The sequence below is a fragment of the Hippichthys cyanospilos genome, chromosome 20, assembly GCF_059441005.1.
Source record: "Hippichthys cyanospilos isolate Australia breed blue-spotted pipefish chromosome 20, RoL_Hcya_1.0, whole genome shotgun sequence".
NCBI classification, from domain to species: Eukaryota; Metazoa; Chordata; class Actinopteri; order Syngnathiformes; family Syngnathidae; genus Hippichthys; species Hippichthys cyanospilos.
Window position 1 is genome coordinate 11,871,749 of NC_142388.1, and position 21,657 is coordinate 11,893,405.

At 37.1% G+C, this 21,657-nt stretch overlaps 1 protein-coding gene across 7 annotated transcripts in view; it reads right to left on the reverse strand.

Annotated features, from left to right (window-relative positions):
* Positions 1-11,261, reverse strand: part of cdc42bpab (CDC42 binding protein kinase alpha (DMPK-like) b) — an 80,333-nt gene extending 69,072 nt beyond the window's left edge. For all 7 annotated transcript variants that reach the window (XM_088403172.1, XM_088403175.1, XM_088403177.1 and 4 more), the window contains exon 1: positions 10,090-11,261. In XM_088403172.1, the coding sequence (XP_088259298.1) occupies positions 10,090-10,267 (178 nt within the window). In that variant the 5' untranslated portion in view covers positions 10,268-11,261. The remainder of the gene's footprint in view (positions 1-10,089) is intronic.
* Positions 11,262-21,657: the final 10,396 nt, after the last annotated feature.

Sequence of the window (21,657 nt, forward strand, 5' to 3'; positions counted from 1 at the left end):
CTCAGCCGATAATTAGCGTAGCCCTATTCTATATTGAACGCCTGTCAAAACATTTTTAAGTGACTTTCTCAACACCCTGTATATTATAGTCAACGATAAACAATAAGACATTGTTCACTTAACTTTTGAGTAGTTTTTGCTGGCATTTTTTTCTAAGACAAGCACTGAAATGCTTTCATTTCCTGGCTTACACTTCCTCTCCAACCAATTGGGAAGAGACAAAACTATGCCAATGTGCTTTTCCCTTTGCAAGCTGGCTGTGGATCCCTTTGATCCCAATTGGTAGGCAGAATGCCAGAACTTTGGCCGTTAACAACATGGGAAACTTTGAAAAATGCATTTAAGATGTTGCCCAGTCTGCAGCATTGACTTGTTGATGTGTCGCCCATTGTAAGCTCGGCTTGTAGACAAAGACGGGCTTGCTAATTGGTGTTCCACGCTGAAAAGTCAAATGTCTAGCAGACATTTTTCCTGAATGACAAGTGTTTACACAGCATTAAAAGCACAACTAAATTATTGAGTAACTCCACAGAACTAAGACTTTTCCTATGCTTGCACCAGTGTCGAGGCATGTAGAAACACAAACTAATTATATTAGTGTCGACAATGTAGATACCAGTAGTATGACACATAAAATCAAGCCAATATCTGCCAATCATTAGACTCATCATTAGAACCAAACCTTGTGCTTATGTAGGTGTGAGGAGCTTGTTTTATGTTAAACTATTGAAGTTCAGTAAATTCATTTATAAAAGGCTACAGGAAGAGGAGAAAGAAATGCAAGGCTGGAGTTACATGAAGGTAATGTATAATGCCTCTATCTCAGTTGCATGCATTTTAGAAGTAACACATATCCTATATCCATGTGTTTACACTCATCGTGCATAATGAAAAAACATACATGCCCAATAACAAATGTCACAACAGGGCAGCAACGCCAGGAAGTAAACAATTAAAATAATAAAGGTTTTGAAAAAACATAGTTTAGTTGGCCTGGACTGACTCATCTGCCCGCTGACTTAAATGAGGATAACCTCATTACTCCGGCAGGAGGGCAACTGTGGTTACGGGAATGTCCCTTTGCCTTAACAGAAGTTTGCAATTCAGCACACACAACTAACTCCGCCTACTCTGTTGCGTTGAAAGCAACTGCGAAAGTCCTGCAGTCTTCAAGGTCACATGAGATACTGTCATCGTCACACAACTGATTTACTCATTCACTGCCATTAAAGGCGCAGTGTGTAGAATTAAGAATTGCCATTTACTAGCGTTACATGAATGCAGCACACGCACAACGGCGTCTCAGAGAGACCAAACGTTGGAAGCATGCGCCAGGCGAGTGAGAGAGCGAGCAAATAGATACAATTCACCATTGCTTTCGGTGCACAATAGTGGGCAATCTAGAAAACTTGGGCAAATACGTCAACATCGCTTAGTTTACCCCGGGTTTCTGCAGACATAATCAAGGAGGCCACAGCTGGGGAAGTCCATTGGCACAGACGCAAGAATGAAACAAGAGCTGCACAGTACAGACTCCATGGCCAAAATCCGACACTTCCACACTTTTCTAAATGCAAAAAACACTTTTACCAGTCAAGTAGAATGCAGGAAAGCAATCCAGGCACACGAGAATAAACAACACAGCGCATGCCTGGACAGCCTGCGCACGATACAAGGAAGCCACAGCTGCTCATTTTGGCTGTTAGGGTTAGGCTTTCAGAGGGTTAGGGATGTCTTTGTTGTCTCCATTTTCTTTTGTGTTTAATGGGTGAACTCAAAAGTGTAGAATAACTAGTCATCCTAACTCCCAAGTCGATCGTTGTGCAGTCGTCAAACTTGTGCTTCCCCCCTTCTTTCTTTTATTTATGATTGGCATACAAACCTTCTATTTCCTCTTTTTTCAGTTTTTATTTGTGATTGGCATACAAACCAGAAACTCACTCAGCTGCACACAAGACACAAACTGACATGCAAAACGTGATTTAAATTAGGTTGGCTAAAGTTTTCTTCCTTCGCTTTTTGTAGCTAAAAGAAACATGACTATCCCCATCTGAGCGGCGCTCCCCGTGTAATATAAATACAGATTACTAGAGCTATGATTATACAGAAAGTCATATTGAAATTTATAGTGGGTTTTTAAAATGAGTAACTTGCTAATACTACATACACCCTGCCCCTTTAACAGCTATAGACATCAAAGACCCATTTTAAAGGAATTTAGTCATTGAATTGAAGGAGAGTAACCAGCAATGATCAGAGGGAATTTCCAATCAATGTGTACATAACCTTAAAAAAATAAAATGAAACCTCCCTGACAAAGGTAAGATGACCTAAGTAACCAATTAATAAGTCTGTGCTAGCTTTCATGATACACAGTTAGTTCAGCAGGGGTCATCCAAACCCACAAGCAAAGAACGAAGCAGAAGAGGACAAGAAAATTAAAAGCAATATTCATGTTGAGGGATGAGGGGATGGGGCGGGGAAGAGGAAAGGGGAAGCATAGCGGGGTAGATGACATTTGTGGTCAGGTCCTGGGGGTCTTTGGGTCTGGCTAATGACATGGTGTGCTGCAGTGGCTCCTTTGAGAATTGCAGAAAGGAAGTCAAGCAGCACCTGCCACATTTCTAATGAACCAACACAATTAACAGTAAGTCTTTCCCTGCCAACAAACAAATCGAGAGAACGTCTGAAAAGCCTAACCACGTCAGCACTGGCCTCTGATTACTACCGATTTATTCTTTTCATAGGAAAAGCTCTCGGGATTTTCCAAACGTTCACCCCTAAGCCAAATATTGATTTTAACCATTGCGGCAACTTATGATTATTTTAATAATCAGTCTATTATATTGTTCATTAATTGAATTATTAAATAAACAATGTCGTACCTTTATTAAAAAAAAAAACAGGACATTTGTCAAATTGGCTGAAACGTAATAGTTTTTGTTTCGTTTTAAATCATTTGATAACAGTGTTTGGTTCATAACATGTCTGAAAATAGGCTAAAATACTGATAATTGTTTTCCAAAATAAAAACAGAAGTTTGTAAGTATGTAATTTTGACTTAACACTGATAGTTTGTCAGTTTTCAAAGTTGACGAAAGAAATTAGAGTATTTACAATCAAGATGACAAAATTCTGAGAATGTGGACAATTTTAGTCTTTAAATGATTAAAACATTACCAAAAAACTAATATCAGTTTATTTGATTATTGATTAGGTGTCAATAAATCTTTGAACCTCTATTAACAACAAAATCTCGTTTATGTTATCTTCAGAAAATTACTTGGAATCTTCTTTCCTGAAGAGCACAGATTAAAGTTAAGGGAGCAACGTATTAGTTTTAGTTCTATTTTCATTCAGTTTGCTGCTCCCTGTTCTAAAACGTCAACATATTTGAAACTCCTTTTCCCTTATCCAAAATAATAACCTTAAAAACCACATTTTATATGGTGTAATAGTTTTAGTTCTATTTTCATTCAGTTTGCTGCTCCCTGTTCTAAAACGTCAACACATTTGAAACTCCTTTTCCCTTATCCAAAATAATAACCTTAAAACATGTCTCCAGCTTTTCAACATTGAAGTTGTCATTCGACTTTGTTGTTATAAAAACGAATACAAGACTTTAAACAAACTATTTTCTGTGCGAATACACCAGCAACACAAATGAGACATGAGCTTATATGCAAGCCGGATTCTCTGGAAGGAAATTACCCCGTTAATGACTTCAACCACTTGTCAACACCGCCACAATGCTGGACACAAGTGAACACACAATGCCACAATGCAATACAGCTGTCTCACTTCCTTGAATGACATCATGTAGACGTTTAGTCCCAACTAGCTCACTCAGTTCTTGTACTTTCTTCCTGTTCACTGTGCCCACCGTCACCACCGGACAACCAGACAGGAAAGGTTGTGAGGATGTCCTGTTAGGAGAGTGCATCTACTGAAAAAAAATAATTTAGGCCCAGTACCAAGATCAGCATAATACAGACCCAGTAATCTTAATCCTTCAATTCAATTTGGAAAACCGATTCATTGAGCCCCTAAATATGTGATAAACCCTGTTTTTCCTCCATAGCTACTGAATTAGCTTCAAAGTGGTCTAATCACATGCTTGCTGGTAGGAGAGTAACAGGCAGAAAGTACAAAATGCCAAGGGGCTGAGAGGATAGCCTCAAATACAAGCCTTTTTGTTCTGGATGAGGTGGAACCAAAGGGGCATGACGTCGAATTTAATTCAAAACAACAAGTATGCGTCTATATGAGTGAGTCTGCATACACACTCGCACAACAAGGTGTGCATGGGCGTGCGTGTCAGGGGCAGGCTGCCAATTACAGCCCTGCAAGGTGGAGAGAAACAACCCCACACACACACACACACACACACACATCAGCAGCAGCTGAACAGCTGGCCATTGCAGGCTCGTGCTGACGCTGGATTGACAAAAGGTCAGGCGGCCTCCTCCATGTTAGCATTGCAGACACTTTTCAGAAAGGCAAAAGAAACATTACAATTAATCTGAGTTGTGTGAAATGTAAATTATAAAAACTACAGATACTGCTAAAAACAATTACAAGGGCCAGAAAATTACTTTCCTTGTAAATAGGAACATACTCATTGTAATCTGGCAGGAGCGAAAGCTTAGTAAAGAAGTAAAACTGAATCATACACTCAAAGGCTGGCTCAGAAATGCTGGTTTATCTCATAATAATAAAAATAAATTAATAGGTGTCTTTTGTATGCATTGTAAATTGTTTATTTTGTATAGTGGTGCAAAGTCCCCACATAGCACTTCTTACTGTCTTTGACATATATACATTTTATATGTCTTGGATTTAGAATGATAAAAAATAAACTACAAGTCTAATATATACGGACGTACAGTGCAGCCAATGGGGAGTAACCATTTTTGACTGGAAAACTCGTTTTAACATACTTGTGTAATTAGAAAGTATGTGCAAGTACGTTTGAATGTTTTTGTTTAGGTTCTATGAATATCTTGGTGCTTAGAAAGGTGCAATGTAAACCAATTTAGTAGTTATGGTTGTCTATAATGTGTCGGTACTCCTTGTATTGTGATAAACAATAAAATAGTACCAGCGTGCATGAATTCAAGTCAATTTGTGGTTCACAAAGCACATTGTGGAGTGAAGATGAAGGAGCACAAGCCTGAACGAGAGGTCTACTCTGCACAACTGCTGAAGTAAACATGAGGAATCGGGATACCGCGTACTTTCCCATGTTCATCTCCCCCGTGGCTTCAGGTCATGCCGGGGTCTCCATTTCAGGTGGAATGAGGTCACCAAAGAAGAAGAAAAGCACACCCAATTTAAATGTTTGCTTTCTTCCATGGCTCATTCACTTTTGCGGGGTGAAAAAGAAACGCCGTGGCCCCTTATTGATAGATCATAAAAAGGTGCACATGGTCGACGAGTGTGGTTTGAATGTGGGGCTTTTGTGCGGGAGTCTGACTCTGGCTGTACATTACTTTGGTTGTCTGTAAAAGGCTAGCGCAGTCTAAAACTGGTGCGTTATTGGGTTTCACGCAGACCATCTTGAACCATTTTACAGCATGTAGGATTAAACTTTGTTTATGCCATCTATCAGATGTAGCCTGCTTTTAATAGGCTGCCACTGTGACAATTGTTTTGTAGTGGTAAAGCAGAAATTGGGAGGCGATGAAACTAATACGGTGTTTGTAAGTTTTATTGCAGGTGTGCTGGTCTTTTGATCAGGTAATCTACAAAGAAACTAAAAACAACTAATTAAAATGTTCAAACATTTTAACCCTTTCACTCCGGATTAGACAATGCGTGCCACGGCTTTTCAAAAAAATGGGAGTGGGTATAGGAATGGAAGCAATAAGATGAAATGGCATCCCAGTGGTTGATTACACACCCATCTACTAGGCATGGGACAAGATACAAATCCCACAAGACGAGCTATCTCAAGAGATTGAGTCCACGACGAGATATGACGAGATTTTTTTCCAAAATTTAAAAAAAAAATTGCTAGTAAAAACATTCCAATTTCGAAATTATATATTTTTATTGAGCAGGCTGCAATAAACTAAAGTTCTTCCATGTGCTGTTGCAATAACAAATGATGCACCTGAGATCAGAATAGTTGAACATGAGCAAAATAAAATACAGTACAGTACTTCCTTTACGCACGCTACTTCAAAAAAAGTAGCAGCTGAGCTTTTTCATAGTTGAACATGACAAAAATAATATCTTATGTTTAAAGTGCCAAACATTAAAAAAACATTAATGCAAATAGTAACTGCAATACTGTGTAACTACAATAATGATTTTACTGTAGAGCACGACAACAAGCCATCCGTGATGCAGCAAACTAACATTTGTCTAATTTTAAATGGTTCCATTGAGTCTTTCTCCCTTTCAATTAATGGCGGATTGCAAACAACGGTTAGGTGCATAACACCACCTACTGTACAAGAGTTTCGTAATCAAACCTATCCATCAGCCTTGTTGCCCTCCATTGCATTATAGTCTCAATAAGCCATTCCCTCCAAAAAAGTGAAAAGGAAATGAATGTCGTGGCATGTCGGAGTGAAAAATCTCGTGGTGTTTGATCTCGCAAGATCTTGTTTGGTGAGATATCGTCCCATCCCTACTATCTACAGATTCTAGCGATATTTGGCAACTTTTTCAATCACAAAAACCCAGTGCTTAGCCGATTGTCAAAAAGGCAGCTTGCGCTGTACAAGTTCTCATCAATTAACCATTTAGTACAGTGGATATATATTGACAACATGTGCTATGTGTGTTACCATAGATTACACTGATTACTATCTATTGACTTATAAACAAGTAATATATGCCATAAGTTTTATTTTTTTCGAAAAAAAAAATCTGTAGTGAAAGGGTTAAGTGTCAAAGAAGCAAAACTGCACCGAGCAACTTTTACAATATCTCTTTATCACTAACCATTTTCAAAGTAAAACCTTTTGAAATAATGAACTGAAAATTGAATCGTTTTTTGAAAAACCTCTGGTGACTGGTTTAAAATGCGCTATAACGGCCCCAAGCGACAATGATCAATTCATCCAGCAAAAATTGATCCTAACTTTTTTTTTTTAGTAATGCATCGATGGAAGTCGTATTGGTACTGATACCATACTGTAGGCCTACATCTCTGCCATAGTCGACTCATACAAAAACGCTCCAAAACCATTACACTGATAAATCTGGATAGGAGCCATGTCAGCCATGTGGAGATGTTTAAGATATGGGTGACAACACTTTTAGCCGAATGTAAATTATGCTTCGTCGCAAGCCACCTGACAAGCACCAAGCTAACACCTCTGTCCTCAGCTCTGCGCGACATTTTCATTTTAGAACTTGCGATATCCTGAAAAAGCAGCATTTAATTTTTTTTTTTGTTAACGAGGGCTAGGAAATAAATTATTCTGATGAATTAGTCATTTCACAAATTATTTAAAAATGAGATAAATAGTGAAAGTGAGATTTCGCACAAGTGGCAAAATGCTGAATTGGAGGTTTACATGATGCGTTTACAACAGTTAACTACTAAATGATGGCATCCAAGCAAGTTATGCAAAAGATATGAATAGCTAGTTTAGCAGAAGTTGTAAATGTTTTTTTCTGGATAACACTTTTTTTATTAAGTTTCCTCAGGTATGTTACACAATTAAAATCATAATAGTCCAGAATGATTGAATGAAGTATTCAGACTCTGATATCACTACAAAGAAAGAGATTTTTTTTTTCATCCCGGTAGGTAATATATAACTGACTCAGAAAAAAAACATCTTGTATTACTGGCAATTTGTGGCAAAAAAATGTGCCGTTAAATTTTAGTAAATTTCATGCTGTTAATGTACAAAATATTTTATTCGAGCATTAAAACTCATTAAAAGCTTCTTTTGTGTTTTTATGAAATTAAAAAAATAAAAAAATCAAGTATGTGTACTTCTTATCCACTTCAATGAGTACTTAAATGTAAATATGTAATTATATTCATCTTAGAACGCAAAATGTATTTGTGCATCCCTAGTTTCAAAGCAATACAGCAAAAGCGGACGCACAAACCTATCTTTGGAAATACCAACTCCGTAGTTGAGAAGCTGAGAAACTATTATCTAACAAGTTGCATCAGAGCTGTGATATAATGACTTGGATTGAACAAACATCAATGGCAGCAAGTTGTTTAAAATAATTGGACAAAAGACTGGGACCACATTGGTCACTTTATCCTTCAGAATAGAACAACTGGGGCAAAAAAACAGTGCTTTGACTGGAACAATCAGTGCATAATGAAGAAAGAAAAACAAATAGTTAGGCAAAACAAGAAATGGCCTTTTCATTCTCACACGAAGCAAGCCGCCCTGACCAGCGTTTTAGGAGCCCACAGAGATGAATTTTTAGAATAGGCCGACAACAGGTTGCACAGATGGCTTTGGGTGGGGTTGACAACACTGAAAACCACAACCAAAATGAACCACCATTTGACCACTTAACTATCATCCTGTCTACTGTAATTATCACATCTATTGTCTGTCTTTTGCAAAACTGACTACAAATGAATTAGAGGAAATATAGTTGTCAACTAAACTAACTGATTTTCTTCCATTTGAAATTGACTTTCGCTGTCTGGCGAATCATGAATCCACATTCCCTCCTGTGAGAGTGCATAGTTGTTTCTGCTTCCAGGGCTTTCCCAGACATGCAGGGCAGGGCAGGGCAGGCATGCTCCGGCAGCTAGCTAAAAAAGGTGAGTTGTTCACATTCCTGCTTCATGCACAAACCAAACTCTCAATGTCACACAAGCGCACACACACATTGGTCTTCTACACTAACTAGTGTGTGCGTGTGTGGTCCCCAAGGCTTCATGTGATGTTTTTTCCCCTAGGTTTACACGCGAGCGGTGGAAGAGTTACAAAACTGGAAGCGTTACACCTTTAAACTTATAAAAATTTGGAAAAGAAAGGCCATGCAACTGTGATTACGGTATAACCAAGGAAACAAAATAACATTCTTTTTAGAGAGCAACACCATATAAAGGATTCGAAATGTGAACAAATAGTATACTCCAATAGTCCTGTAGGATAGTTTTACAAATAAACATTATAAAAAGTATGTTATAGATAAATAGGCACAAATAGATATATTATTTAATGCAATAACATTGTACATGTGTGAGAGGATTGTTGTCCTTTTGGCATCCCTATCTAAACATTCTACAGTCGTATCTATAACATTCAGTGTGTATGACTTTTAATAGGCATCCTGATCAGTGGAAGTACAGGCATTGGTGATGTTAACTGTGTAATGCTGCATGTTAAATGACTCACCAGTGTCGGTTATGGCCATCACTAACTCATGAAAATAATTGATTATTATGGAACGTTTTTATTTGTAATTGTAGCATATCATATATCGTATATACATATATATTATTTTCTGGACTTCTTCTGTCTTGTAAAGCGGACTGGAGTAATGGGATGACTCTTTGCGCATCCATAGATTCAAGCAGAAATCATTAATTGAATGGAATCATATAGAATCGAAAATTCCTCTGAATCGAAAATTGATTCTGAATCAAATCAGACCCCTCCAAAAAAGGTATTTAATCAAATTGTGAGACATTCAAAGATCCAAACAATCGATTATCAAAAATGTTCAATTACTTAGTAATTGTTGAACCTACACAAAATACAATTCTTACATTGACATACTTTAGTCTCAATGCATTTGATCCTATCCATGACATTCTCATAGTGCTCGGAAATGAAATGAAACGAAAATATTTATTACAAAACTGTATATTGTTGGGTGTGCAATATATGTAAGTGTGTTTTACCCAAAAAGGTAACAGTAAGACACACCCATGTAGGCTAGTTAGTATTTTTTGTTGTATTTTGTTTTTAAGGAGCGTTAGTGTCCCAAGACTACTATAAAAGGAATGTGATGGGGAAGGGAGGGCCCGTGCACAACCAACATTATTAGCCTATCGTCTTACCAAAAGAAAAAAAATAATAACAATGAATCTGAGGTGCATACAAGAATCGGGAATAAATATCGCTACTACTACTGCCTTACCCCAATCCAGAAACTCCAGAATATTCTTCTCCCTTCGGAGTGGAGAATTGTTGCACTCATCGTAGAGACACACCAGGACGTCCAGGAGGGCTTCCACACTAAGACACTGGCCATTGGACTCAGCGGGCCCGTCCAAAATCAGCTTTTCCAACTTCTTCAAACGCACCTCTCCAGACATGGTTGTACAGTCCAGTTGGATTTAACGAGTTGGTGAAAAATATGAAACGGGTGGGCTCAAACGGGCCAGTGAAAAAAAAGTTACTTCACGTTGAATGGTTCGGAAATAATAACAGCAAACTTTCAGCTGCGGGCAAGTTGCTGTATTGTCGATTTAGTCATGATCTTTTACTTGGAGATCCACATTTTGGGTGTATAAGGGGTGCAGCGGCTCCCCATGTTAACATTCCTGATCGCCGCAGGGTACAAGAGAAAAGTATAGTCCCAATAACATAGCCTGGCAGCCCCAGGCCAGTTGGTTCGGAGGTTTCTCCTTGATTTTACAAAAATGGAAAACGGTCCTGTCGCCGCAGTTTAACGCTTTTCCCATTTGGGATTCTCCATTCTAGCTTCAAAAAAAAAAAAATGCAAGGCAGAGCCGCAATGCAACAAGGGCCCCAATGCCCCTCCTCTGCTCCGGGAATGCAAAGGGCGACACAGGCTTAGTTAGCAGCCTGCTACATTAGCCAAGTAGCTTGCAGGCTAGCGCTGTTAACGTTACTTCGCTTAACTGCCAAACGTCATCATTGCAATTTTCTTCAAAGGGTTCCCGTGTCATGTGCTCACCGTGCCTGTCAAACGTAACCCAAGTCGGACCCTTTCAAATAGTAGTCGTAATTTACACCCAAAAGGTCCGATTGTAGTCGCGACTCCGTGCTGCCAGATATGTTCTTTAAATCCCAGTGTGCGTCCTCAAACTAAAACGTTTCCTTACTTCCAGCCCACTTCGGCGCGACGCTTGTTTTATGAGTTCAAAACAAGTAAGTTGGTCGTCAAAATGCTGAGGCCTCTTTTTTTCTGAAGGTTACACGGGTGCCTGTCTCGCGCCAGGCGGGTTGCAGAAGTCTGGTGTCGCTGGTTCCAAACACGGGACGCAGCCCAAAACTCCCTCTTGTCCTCTTGTCCTCCTCTTCGCCTGCTGCCTCCCTCGCCGGTTGGTCGCCTCTCTGCTGCCTTCAAACAGTAGCTACCCGCTATCAAAGACGTTCACACGTTGAGATGATTCACTTAACCGGCATGGTTGTAGCCTCGCATTGCATTTTGGGAAGTGAAGCTCGTTTGTAGAATATCAACAATTAAAAAAAAGGGAAAACGTCACACCCTAAACACTCAATGTAAACACTTACAGAACATGTTACATGTTTAATTTTTACTGCTATAAAGATTACAATGGGAGGTGGAGGCGTTTATAAAACAAATCCGTTCATGCTGACGCGCATGCGCAATATGGGTGAGTCCGCCATCTTGGCTTCGATGTAGGCTCTTCTTCGTGTCATAACATCTTTGGTTATTTCTGCAGGCAGAATCCCAGATCACCGTCATGGCGCCCATCGCGGCATCTGCTGTGCGGAAAAGAGGGAGGGGGTGATGCTGGGGGCTGTCAAAAAATGTGAATGGAAACTGCGGGCTGTCTGTCAGGCTGCTGGTGGCGTGGTGCATAGCAGGAGTGTATTGCATTTTTGCTTTTGCAAGTGCTCTTTTTGATGAAACTGCACAACTTCACTGTACAACAAAATTTAGGATTAAAATATAAGATAAGGATTGCATTACAGTCAAATGTAGAATTGGAGGACATTTTGGCTTCAATATTCTTGATAAGTAAACCTTTCATATATTTCTGCTACATATTCGTCAATAATAGGTAAGCAACCATCACAGGCTTCATTGAGTAACAGGTTTTCAAATCGGTGCTAATGTTAGCTATCACTAAGGCAGGGGTGTCCAAAACCGGTCCTCGAGGGCTGATATCCTGCATTTTTTTCCTACACATTTATTTCCCTGACACACATATTTAAAAAAAAAAATCAGTTTATCAGCAAGTTCAGCAGAAGCCTGATAATGATCCTGATCATTTGAATCAGGTATTTTGGGGAACAAACCTGGAAAACATGCATGATACCGACCCTCCAGGACTGAGTTTGGACATCCCTGCTCTAAGGAATAGAAACTATGTTTAGCTAGCTGTTACTGCTAGCTGTTACTTCTGACCAACATTTCTTTTTAAGGCACTGGTGTCAAACTCCTCGAAGGCCAGTATCCTGCGTGTTTTCAAAACGTCTGTCTCAAACACACCTGATTCAAATGTTTAGGTTTATTTTCACCCTACAGAGCTTGCTAATAAGCTAATCATTTTACCTCATTCAGTGCCAGGGGCAGGGACATAATTTCACGTTTTTAAGACTCCAATCATTAAATCCCAGATATTTACTCTAAGTAATAAATGGATACTTAAGTACATTAAGCACATTAATTTCTAGATACTTTCAAGTATTAAATCGATAATTACATATCTGGGATTGAATGTTCTCACTCTTAAAAAAATGTGACAATATGTCCCTGGAGTTTGACTTAAGTTTGGCTTGGAGTTTGATATTTTAGGTTATGTTTTGGCTTACTCGAGACTTCTTTGGTATTTTGTTTTCTCTTAGTTTATATATATATATATATATATATATATATATATATATATATATATATATATATATATATATATATATATATATAGTCTCAACACAAGTAATTTAAGTAAGAAACTGCACCTTTCAGCATTTTGTATGTGGGTTATTTAAATTTGGCGGCTCAGTGGTGCAGTCAATAGCACGTCTGCCTCACCTTTAAAGGGACCCAAGTTCAAATCCACCTGGCATCGGCCTTCCTGTGTGGAGTTTGCATGTTCTCCCCAAGCCCATATGTGGGTTAGTTCCGAGCACTTTGATTTCCTCCCACACTCCGAAAACATGCATGGCAGGTGAATTGAACATACTAAATTGTCCATAGGTGTGAATGAATTGTTGTTTGTCTCTGTGTGCCTTGTGATTGGCTGGCACCAGCAACCCTATTTGAGAATAAGTGGCTCTAGAAAATGGATGGATGGATTATTGAAAATTCGATGAGTGGGGCATAAAATGTCCCGTAATTGTGGTATGACCCAGTAATTATTTGGAAGTATATTGGACATGGTCAATACATAATGTTCTTTGCAGCCACTCAAGTCTAAACATAGTATTACCAGATTTATATTGTATTTGTGGAATATAAAAAAAAAAGCAACAACAAAAAAAACAGTTTAACATCCATCTCTAGGGGCGTCTATTTTACCTTTTGCTGACAACTGAAAAATACATCACAGTTGCCCAGGGCTCAGGTAATGACCAATCACGGCTCAGCTTACAAATGTCAGCTGACCAGATGCAGCTGAGCAACTGTGATCAAGTTTTTATTCGACCACAAGTGGCAAAATGGCAGGAAAAAAAGGTACATTTCACGCATTACTCTTACTCCACAAAGCAATATTAATCAGATTTCCGTGTTTAACCTTGTGAGGCCGTAGAGAAAAAATTTTTGTAAAAAAAACCTTCGGAGATTGACTTACTATTTAAAAGGCTTAAATTTGCATGTTTTGTTAATGTTATAGATTAATAACGTGCATCTGCAAGTGATTACTTGCATAATGTACTGTACACTGTCAACCCATTGAACCCAGTTTGAAATGAATGGCCTAAAATCACATTCATCTTTATGAGACCCCCCAAAAATATTTGCTAATCATTTTGAATACAAATGCAGTCCAACAAACGAGCTTTTATTTTTCATTACTGGGAATGACTTATCGCACCGCATGCTTTTGAAGCGAGCCGCTTATCACAGCTCAAAGTACATTGATTAATGATTAACAGACAACACTGGCGAGAGTGTGCTCAATTGTCCGGGTTGGGGGTGGAGTGAGATCAAGAATGGGGCCTTGTGTTTGTGAACAAGTGCACAAGTCCAAAATGCACTGTTATATTTCACATAACTACTTTCCAACATTGGATTACTAGCATGAGGGGCATAAAAAGGGGCAGTAGTTATGCAATCCTCATACACATTGCACACGGAAACTCAGCATGCAAGAATTGTGCTTTAAAATAAAGCTGCATGTTGATCGGGTGTAATTGGAAGCATACTACCTCAGTGTGGTTGTGAAACATTTTCAGACGTTTACTGAAAAGCAAAAACTGTTCGAACAAAATGTAGAGCAGTTGAATTGAGTGATTGTTTGCTGTTTGCTGGTCATTTGCAGCGTACACAAAGTGGATATGAAAAGTCTACAGTCAGTGTTGGAAGTACTGTAATGCTTTACTTATTGCTGTAACGCGGTTGTGTAAGGTATTATAACCAAAAAATAGTAATATTTTACTTGGTACAAATGACAATTACAACGCACAATATGTAGCTACAAAAACAAAACAAAAAGCTCTAAACCTTTTAAATTCATAATATTAATTGTAGCAGTTGATTACATGAATTTAGTTCATTTGGTTGCCTTGAGTTGGCGCTGGTGTATTGTTGGTATGCAGACATCTATATTGAGGTCGTTTTATTTGTACGTTTTTATTTTACATTTCCAATGATCTAGACATCACTTACAAGTCCAAAGAGCAATTATATTTATTTTGGGATCATTTTGAGAAATTTATGTTTCCTTAAGTTTAGTGTAAAGGGACACTATGTAAGATTTGGATTGTTTTTCATTTAAAACTAATGAATTAAATGATTATAAATTTAAAAAACTTGCAAATAAATGTGTTCTTAACCAACAGGATGTTTTAAATATAATTGTAGGTCTAGTTATTAAAATATATTACATAGGGATGTATTATGAGCGTAATGAGCTCCATTTAGAGTGGCAAATTCATATTTCCAGATATGTTGATGAGGGTAATGTAAAAATAATGCAATAGTAATGTAATACCTTACATTTCAAATACTGTAATATTGTTATGTTACTAATTACTTTGAAATGACCGTATGAAGTAATAAAGTATACATAACAGTTATGAACTAACTTGCCCAACACTATCTACAACACCCCTCCCTAAATGGCAGGTTTTTGTGATTCATAAAAATAAGGCCTATAAATATTCACTTTTTCCACCTGTGGCCATGTAAAATCGAGGAAAAAAAAACTTTTCAAGAGATGAGCTAAAAATTAAAATGCACAATTGTGTTATCAGTATAAGAATGACAACAGATTGATTACTGAAAATGTGGCTGTGCTCAAAATATTACCGTAAAGAAAATTTTGGGATGTAAAATGCACCTTCACCATTTGACATTTTTAATGCACCTTTACCATTTGACATTTTTAAATGTTTTTTTATTGCATTTTATCTCATTTTTCCCTCGCCTCTTTCTCTACTTTAAAAAAAATCTGATATTAAGTGTATTCAAGGAATGTGATCATCTCGCTGTGAGCAGAAACACGAGGTATGTTGAGACGCATCAGGTTATTTGATACACTAGCAAATTTTATTTATGTATTTATTTATTTAAGGTCTCTATAATAGCTATATTTAAACATTAGTCAACTTAGTGATCTGCTGTTAAAGCCAACTAAGGAGAGGACCAGCACTCATATTTCCTTTGTTACTTTGTTAATAACAAATGTTATTAAGGATATATTTACAGCCAACACGCCTCATCTTGTGCTTGTGTTGTTGTAATTTCCTGTCATGCCGGAAATTAACAATTATTCAGGCAAACAGAATGCGATTGTTTGTATACCAAATTTACAGTGCCCTACCCTTCAGTGGATGCATGCCCTGTTCAATTGTTACAAATGCCACTTAAATGAAATCAACAGGACACCTACATCCGTTTCACGTCATGAAAACAGCAACAAATGACGCCACTAGGTGGCTGTAAATGCATTCATCCTGACAGCTGACACTAACCATGGGTCACAGTAACATCAGTTGCCATCCGTGGTGGGCAAGATACTTCAAAGGTGTATTGCATTCTTTATGACGTCATAAGTCATTAGTTACATTTTAATATTACTGTATTTGAAATTAAGGCATTACACTATTGCATTACAGTACTTTTACATTACTCTCACCAACAAACTTGAAAATATGGATTTGCCATTCTAAATGTAGCTCATTACGCTTATTAAAGATACAGTGGAATGACCTTAAACTAATCTTACATGAACTTACATGCTTAAAATGATCCCAAAATGAATATTATTGCCCCCTTTGACTTGTAAATGATGCCTTGATCGCTGGCAATGTAAAATAAAAACGCACAAAAACGACCTCTCTGCATACCAACAATACATTAGCGCTATCCTAAGGCAACCGAATGAACTGCATTCATGTTATCAACTGCTTCAATTAATTTGATAAATTTGAAGCATTTAGGAGCGTTTTTGAGAGCTATGTTCAATTATTTTTGTATGAATTTAAAGCGTTTAGGAGCGTTTCTGAGAGCTATGTATTATAATGCATTGTAACAGGTGTTACTGTCATTTTAAGCCAATAAAACAAAAACTCAATTTTTGTGTGTAATGCTTTACACTACCGCGTTACAGCAAAAAAGTAATTCATTAACAGTAATTACATTACTTTTGGAATGCATTACTTCCAACATTGGTTGCCACTTTTATAAAAATGCGTACAGATGATTAAAGATTTTTCAACTAGTGAAACACACTAATATTTTCTGTCGCTGATATAAAGTCTTACCAGGTAAGGAAATAAAATGACACGCTTGTATTTGTAGAAAAAAAGATTGTGTGTGCCTCTGAATATTTCAATGTACTGCATGATGCCCTATTTGATTTTTATAGTCATTAAAAGTTACATTGCTGTTCCATTTTTTCATTTTTAGTTACAAAAGCTGTATACTGTATATTACAGATGTCTAACTCAAGGCCCGGGCGCCAAATTTGGCCTTGGGCATCATTTCATGTGGTCCGCAAAAGCAAATTATGTGCACGACTTTAAGTTTTCAAAAAACAAAACACCAAAACTACATACTTTTTGCTGTGGAAAAAAAAGTGTATACATTGGAAATACTTTTAGGATAAATGTATTAATGATAAACAACAATCATGAACAAACCATTTTAGCTGGACTAGTCATCTGGCATCAAAGTCGGTTGTCCAGTGAACCAGCTTATTGTGGGGCCTATATGTTCCTATTTGATTATTTAACTTACTCCAAGAGACGTCAGAGGGAGCATAGCCTATTACAATATTGATAACATACTGACCGAAAAATATAGACAGCATATAGACAGCATACTGAACCAATCATCATCAGCGGCCAGAATGACGTGGTAGTCAGGGGTGTTTAGAAGTCACGTCTGAATATAAAAATTATCAGAATATGTCTGAGAACGTTTCATTCTTAACAGTCAACATCAATAACAACATATCCAGTATTTGCACACCATAGAATGTCATTGTTTTGTAACATCCACACTCATGCGTGTGTGGACAGGTCCTTGCCAAAATGCCCTGACAGCCTCTGATTTTAAAACTACCTTTTAATCAATGTAGTGTGTATATGTCATATGAGGCCATCGATCATATTATTTGGGTTTACAGTAAGTTTGACACCCCTGCACTATGCGTTCATTTATGTAATTATCAGGATTATTATATGCTCTTGACACACAGCCTATTCATTTGCCAACTGCAATCATTTGATTTTGGTCTAGAGCTACTTATATTTTTTGTGTCGTTTGAGCTACCCTGCTAAATCTGAGTGTGTGTGCTCAGTAGAGGACATCCTGGGATTTCCAATGGCAAAACAGTTTTTTTGTGTCTCACCATGATCACAATTATTTTGTGCAGCCGCACTTTGTGTTACTTATTCAAATGTTTGTATTTGGAGATATAAAGGCCTGCTAGGAATGGCTATGTTTCATTAAAATGTTATTTTGTAATTGTGGCTCTCTTGGTTCACTTTTCACTGTAATAAATGTTAATGAAACTTTCTGGAAAAAGCACCAACCACTAATGAGTTTTATTTTGGCTCTTGTGGCTGCTCCAATTTACTGGTTATAATGAGCAAAACCTAGATCATCAACACAACTCAAATGAGTATACGAAGTAGTATGATGTGTCATGTTTGGATGGGATGTAATTAACTTTAGTGTCTAGCTGAGACAATTGAAAATGCAACAAAACACACCAATAGGCTGGGTCTCGGTAGATTACATTGAATGCACAAATCTGAATTGAATTCATGCACTATTTCTTTTCTTTTTTTCTAGATAGATAGATAGATAGATAGATAGATAGATAGATAGATAGATAGATAGATAGATAGATAGATAGACAGACAGACAGACAGACAGACAGAAAGAAAGAAAGAAAGAAAGAAAGAAAGAAAGAAAGAAAGAAAGAAAGAAAGAAAGAAAGAAAGAAAGAAAGAAAGAAAGAAAGAAAGAAAGAAAGAAAGAAAGAAAGAAAGAAAATGTTGCGAATTACAGGACAATGGCGCTCCCTGGTGCACATTACTGAATATCAATTTTGAAATAGTACAACGCCTTTTATGTTGTTTTCTCCGCGTATTGTAAACGTAATGATTTGTGTTTTCCGCGGATGATATAAATTAAAGGTTAATGTAAATATTAATGGTCAGTCCTATCTAATCACGTCTGATCCTATTTGTCTATCTCACCAGGGCCGTGTGGGATTAGTTGGAGTCGAGCCATGCTGCAATGCAATTAGACGCTCGCATAGTTGACTGGGTCGTTGAGCAATAATTGTTCAGAGGTCTAGTCTGGTCTGGCACTTTCCACCCGTGATAGACAGATCGATGATTATTGAGCATTTGGTTGGATTGCAGACTCGGTCTTGGATAGACGTCTGCTGTCTCTCGGGGGTCCATTATGGTGCAAACGAGCGATTCGTCAAATATTTGACGTTCAGATAGCATGTGAATAATAATGATCAATTTGCGCTGACCACCAACATAAGTTCAATATTGACTCCGCGGAGCTACCAGGGGGGATGTTTTCAAATGAGAGTACATATCATTTGCAAAACCTAAGCCCATTCAGTGTATTTCAATTAAAATAAAAATAAAAAGGCATCCAGGAAAATTCCACAGTCAGCGTTTTTCAGGTCCTGCAAAAGGGATCCGATGTTGCACAAATGGAAGGCAACGACCTATAAATTGAACGCCTTTTGAATGCAAATGTTGCATGTTAATTAACACCTCCATTGTTGATTGTGGGTGTTCTGTGGCCTTTGATTGGAAAGAAATGGCACCTAGCAGCATTGAGTTGTAGCTTTGAACTAAAGGCAGCTTGTCTCTGATTGACATGGGAAGGAAGAAAGACTGAGAAACATCACACAAAAGGACATCTTCATTTGCCGAATTAGGGCTTGTAATGATTAGAGAGAGGACAAATGTATTTTAGTGTAGCGGCACTTAGACTGTCTCTTGACTCAACTCAACAATGAAACACAGCAGACAAGCTGATTGAGCACTTTGGGCCACACATTTAGTCAGGGAAAAGGAAGCTGGGGGGAGGGGTCCATATACAGTATGTTATATCATGATTTATCAGAATTATAATAGTTATGATATACCCCTCATGATGGCTTCATAAAAGACTAATACAGACATCAAGCTGATTACTTTTAGCACCACTATTTAGAAAAGAGCCAATAAGGTGAAAAAAATAGATATTTTTCATTGTATGCACAATCGATGATCGGTTGTCATTATTTGCTGATTGATCAAGAATGGCTGCATGAAATAAGGCATTACTGTGCAGCTAATCCAACCTTGTTTACTTCAGAGATATTCTATGATGCTATCGTTATCTCTTTCAGTGCCATGGACGAAAATTTCCGTTATGTAAAATGCTTAGGTTGTGTGCCAGTCACAAGAATTCTTTTCACCTATGTATTTTATTTTTTTTAATGAACGAATAGATGACATTCATGGCCAGCGCTCCCCTTAATATTATGCCAATCGAGCACTGTTGTAATTTAGTTGTGTAGATACATATGCAAGCATATTTTGCATGCAAAAGCACATTTTCATTCTTTTTGTTAATGTTTTATTGAAAGGAATGACTGTTTATGTTTCAGATGCTACAAAACAACATATATACAGTATGTGTCAAAGTCACTGGATATATATATATATATATATATATATATATATATATATATATATATATATATATATATATATATATATATATATATATATATATATATATATATATATATATATATACATATATATATATATATATATATATATATATATATATATATATATATATGTATATATATATATATATATATATATATATATATATATATATATATATATATATATATATATATATATATATATATATATATTTTTTTTTTTTTTTTTTTTTTTTTTTTTTGCCTCTTTTGTACATGTTCTGAATGTTTATCAATGTTTGGGGGAGATTGCTTGTAGCTTTAAAAGTCATTATTTGCTCCCAACGCATTACAATTGATTATACGCAAATTTTGGCTATTCGTGGGCCAGGCCATCCCAATCCCGCAAATAGCCAGCCACTACAGTAAACAAACAAGTTGTTTAAATAGATTGGCTAAATTGGTTCATCCTATTGGATGGGTGATTGGTTATTGGTACAGTATTTTTAAACACTTTGTCAAAATCAATTATGAATCTATATTCAGCAGTAATTATTGCAGCGTGAATATAATTTCAGATATAATGTAATTATGAAAATTTAAGTCACTATTCAATCATATGAAAAATTATAATTTATGTTTGTAGTTGGCACTTGTAAAAAAGTACCATAATATATGATATGAAATGCTTGTCTTTCAATAAAAAAAATAAGATTGACTTGCCATTAATTGAGTAAGGATCTAACTCTCCAGCTTTGCCAAGTTGATTATATTTCTATAATTTACAAAAGGGTTCCCCTTTGGCAGTAGGAACTAGTAAGTAAACCAACCAAAATTTGCCAAAAAATAATAGGGCAACACTTGCTCTTTCTAATTTTAACTGTATACACATCATAAAAGACGTTATAATTACATTGTTAATTTTCTTCCCAAGATTAAATAATGCCAAGCATGATTTCAACTCAATACACTATGACATATTTTTTTTAATTATGTGTAATGCTAAAGAAATATTGACAGTGATTATGTTTGTGGTCATACATGATCTCTACAAGACCCACTACCAAAATATGTTATATACTCTGTGCTTGGTGGCACATTGAAGCTCACCAATTTTTTTTGATAAAGAATTCCATTTTAGTTAATTTAGTGCTCACAAGTGCGTCGAACACCCAGCATAATTCTATTCGAGATACGGGTGATGCATATATGCCAGGAAGTATGAGGGTCCTTTTGCCCGCTCAGAAGCTGCAGGCCTGGCAGTCATCTGTCATTTGCTCTTCCTGTGTGCCTCTTCAGTCTGTCTGACATCTCCAAGCAAACAGAGGCCAATACACAATCACAGGCAGGGCCTTGTGGGCAGCCAGTGAGAGCGGCCCTCTTGTAATGTTTGTGTGACAAAAAAGGCAAGGCAAATCCTCGCA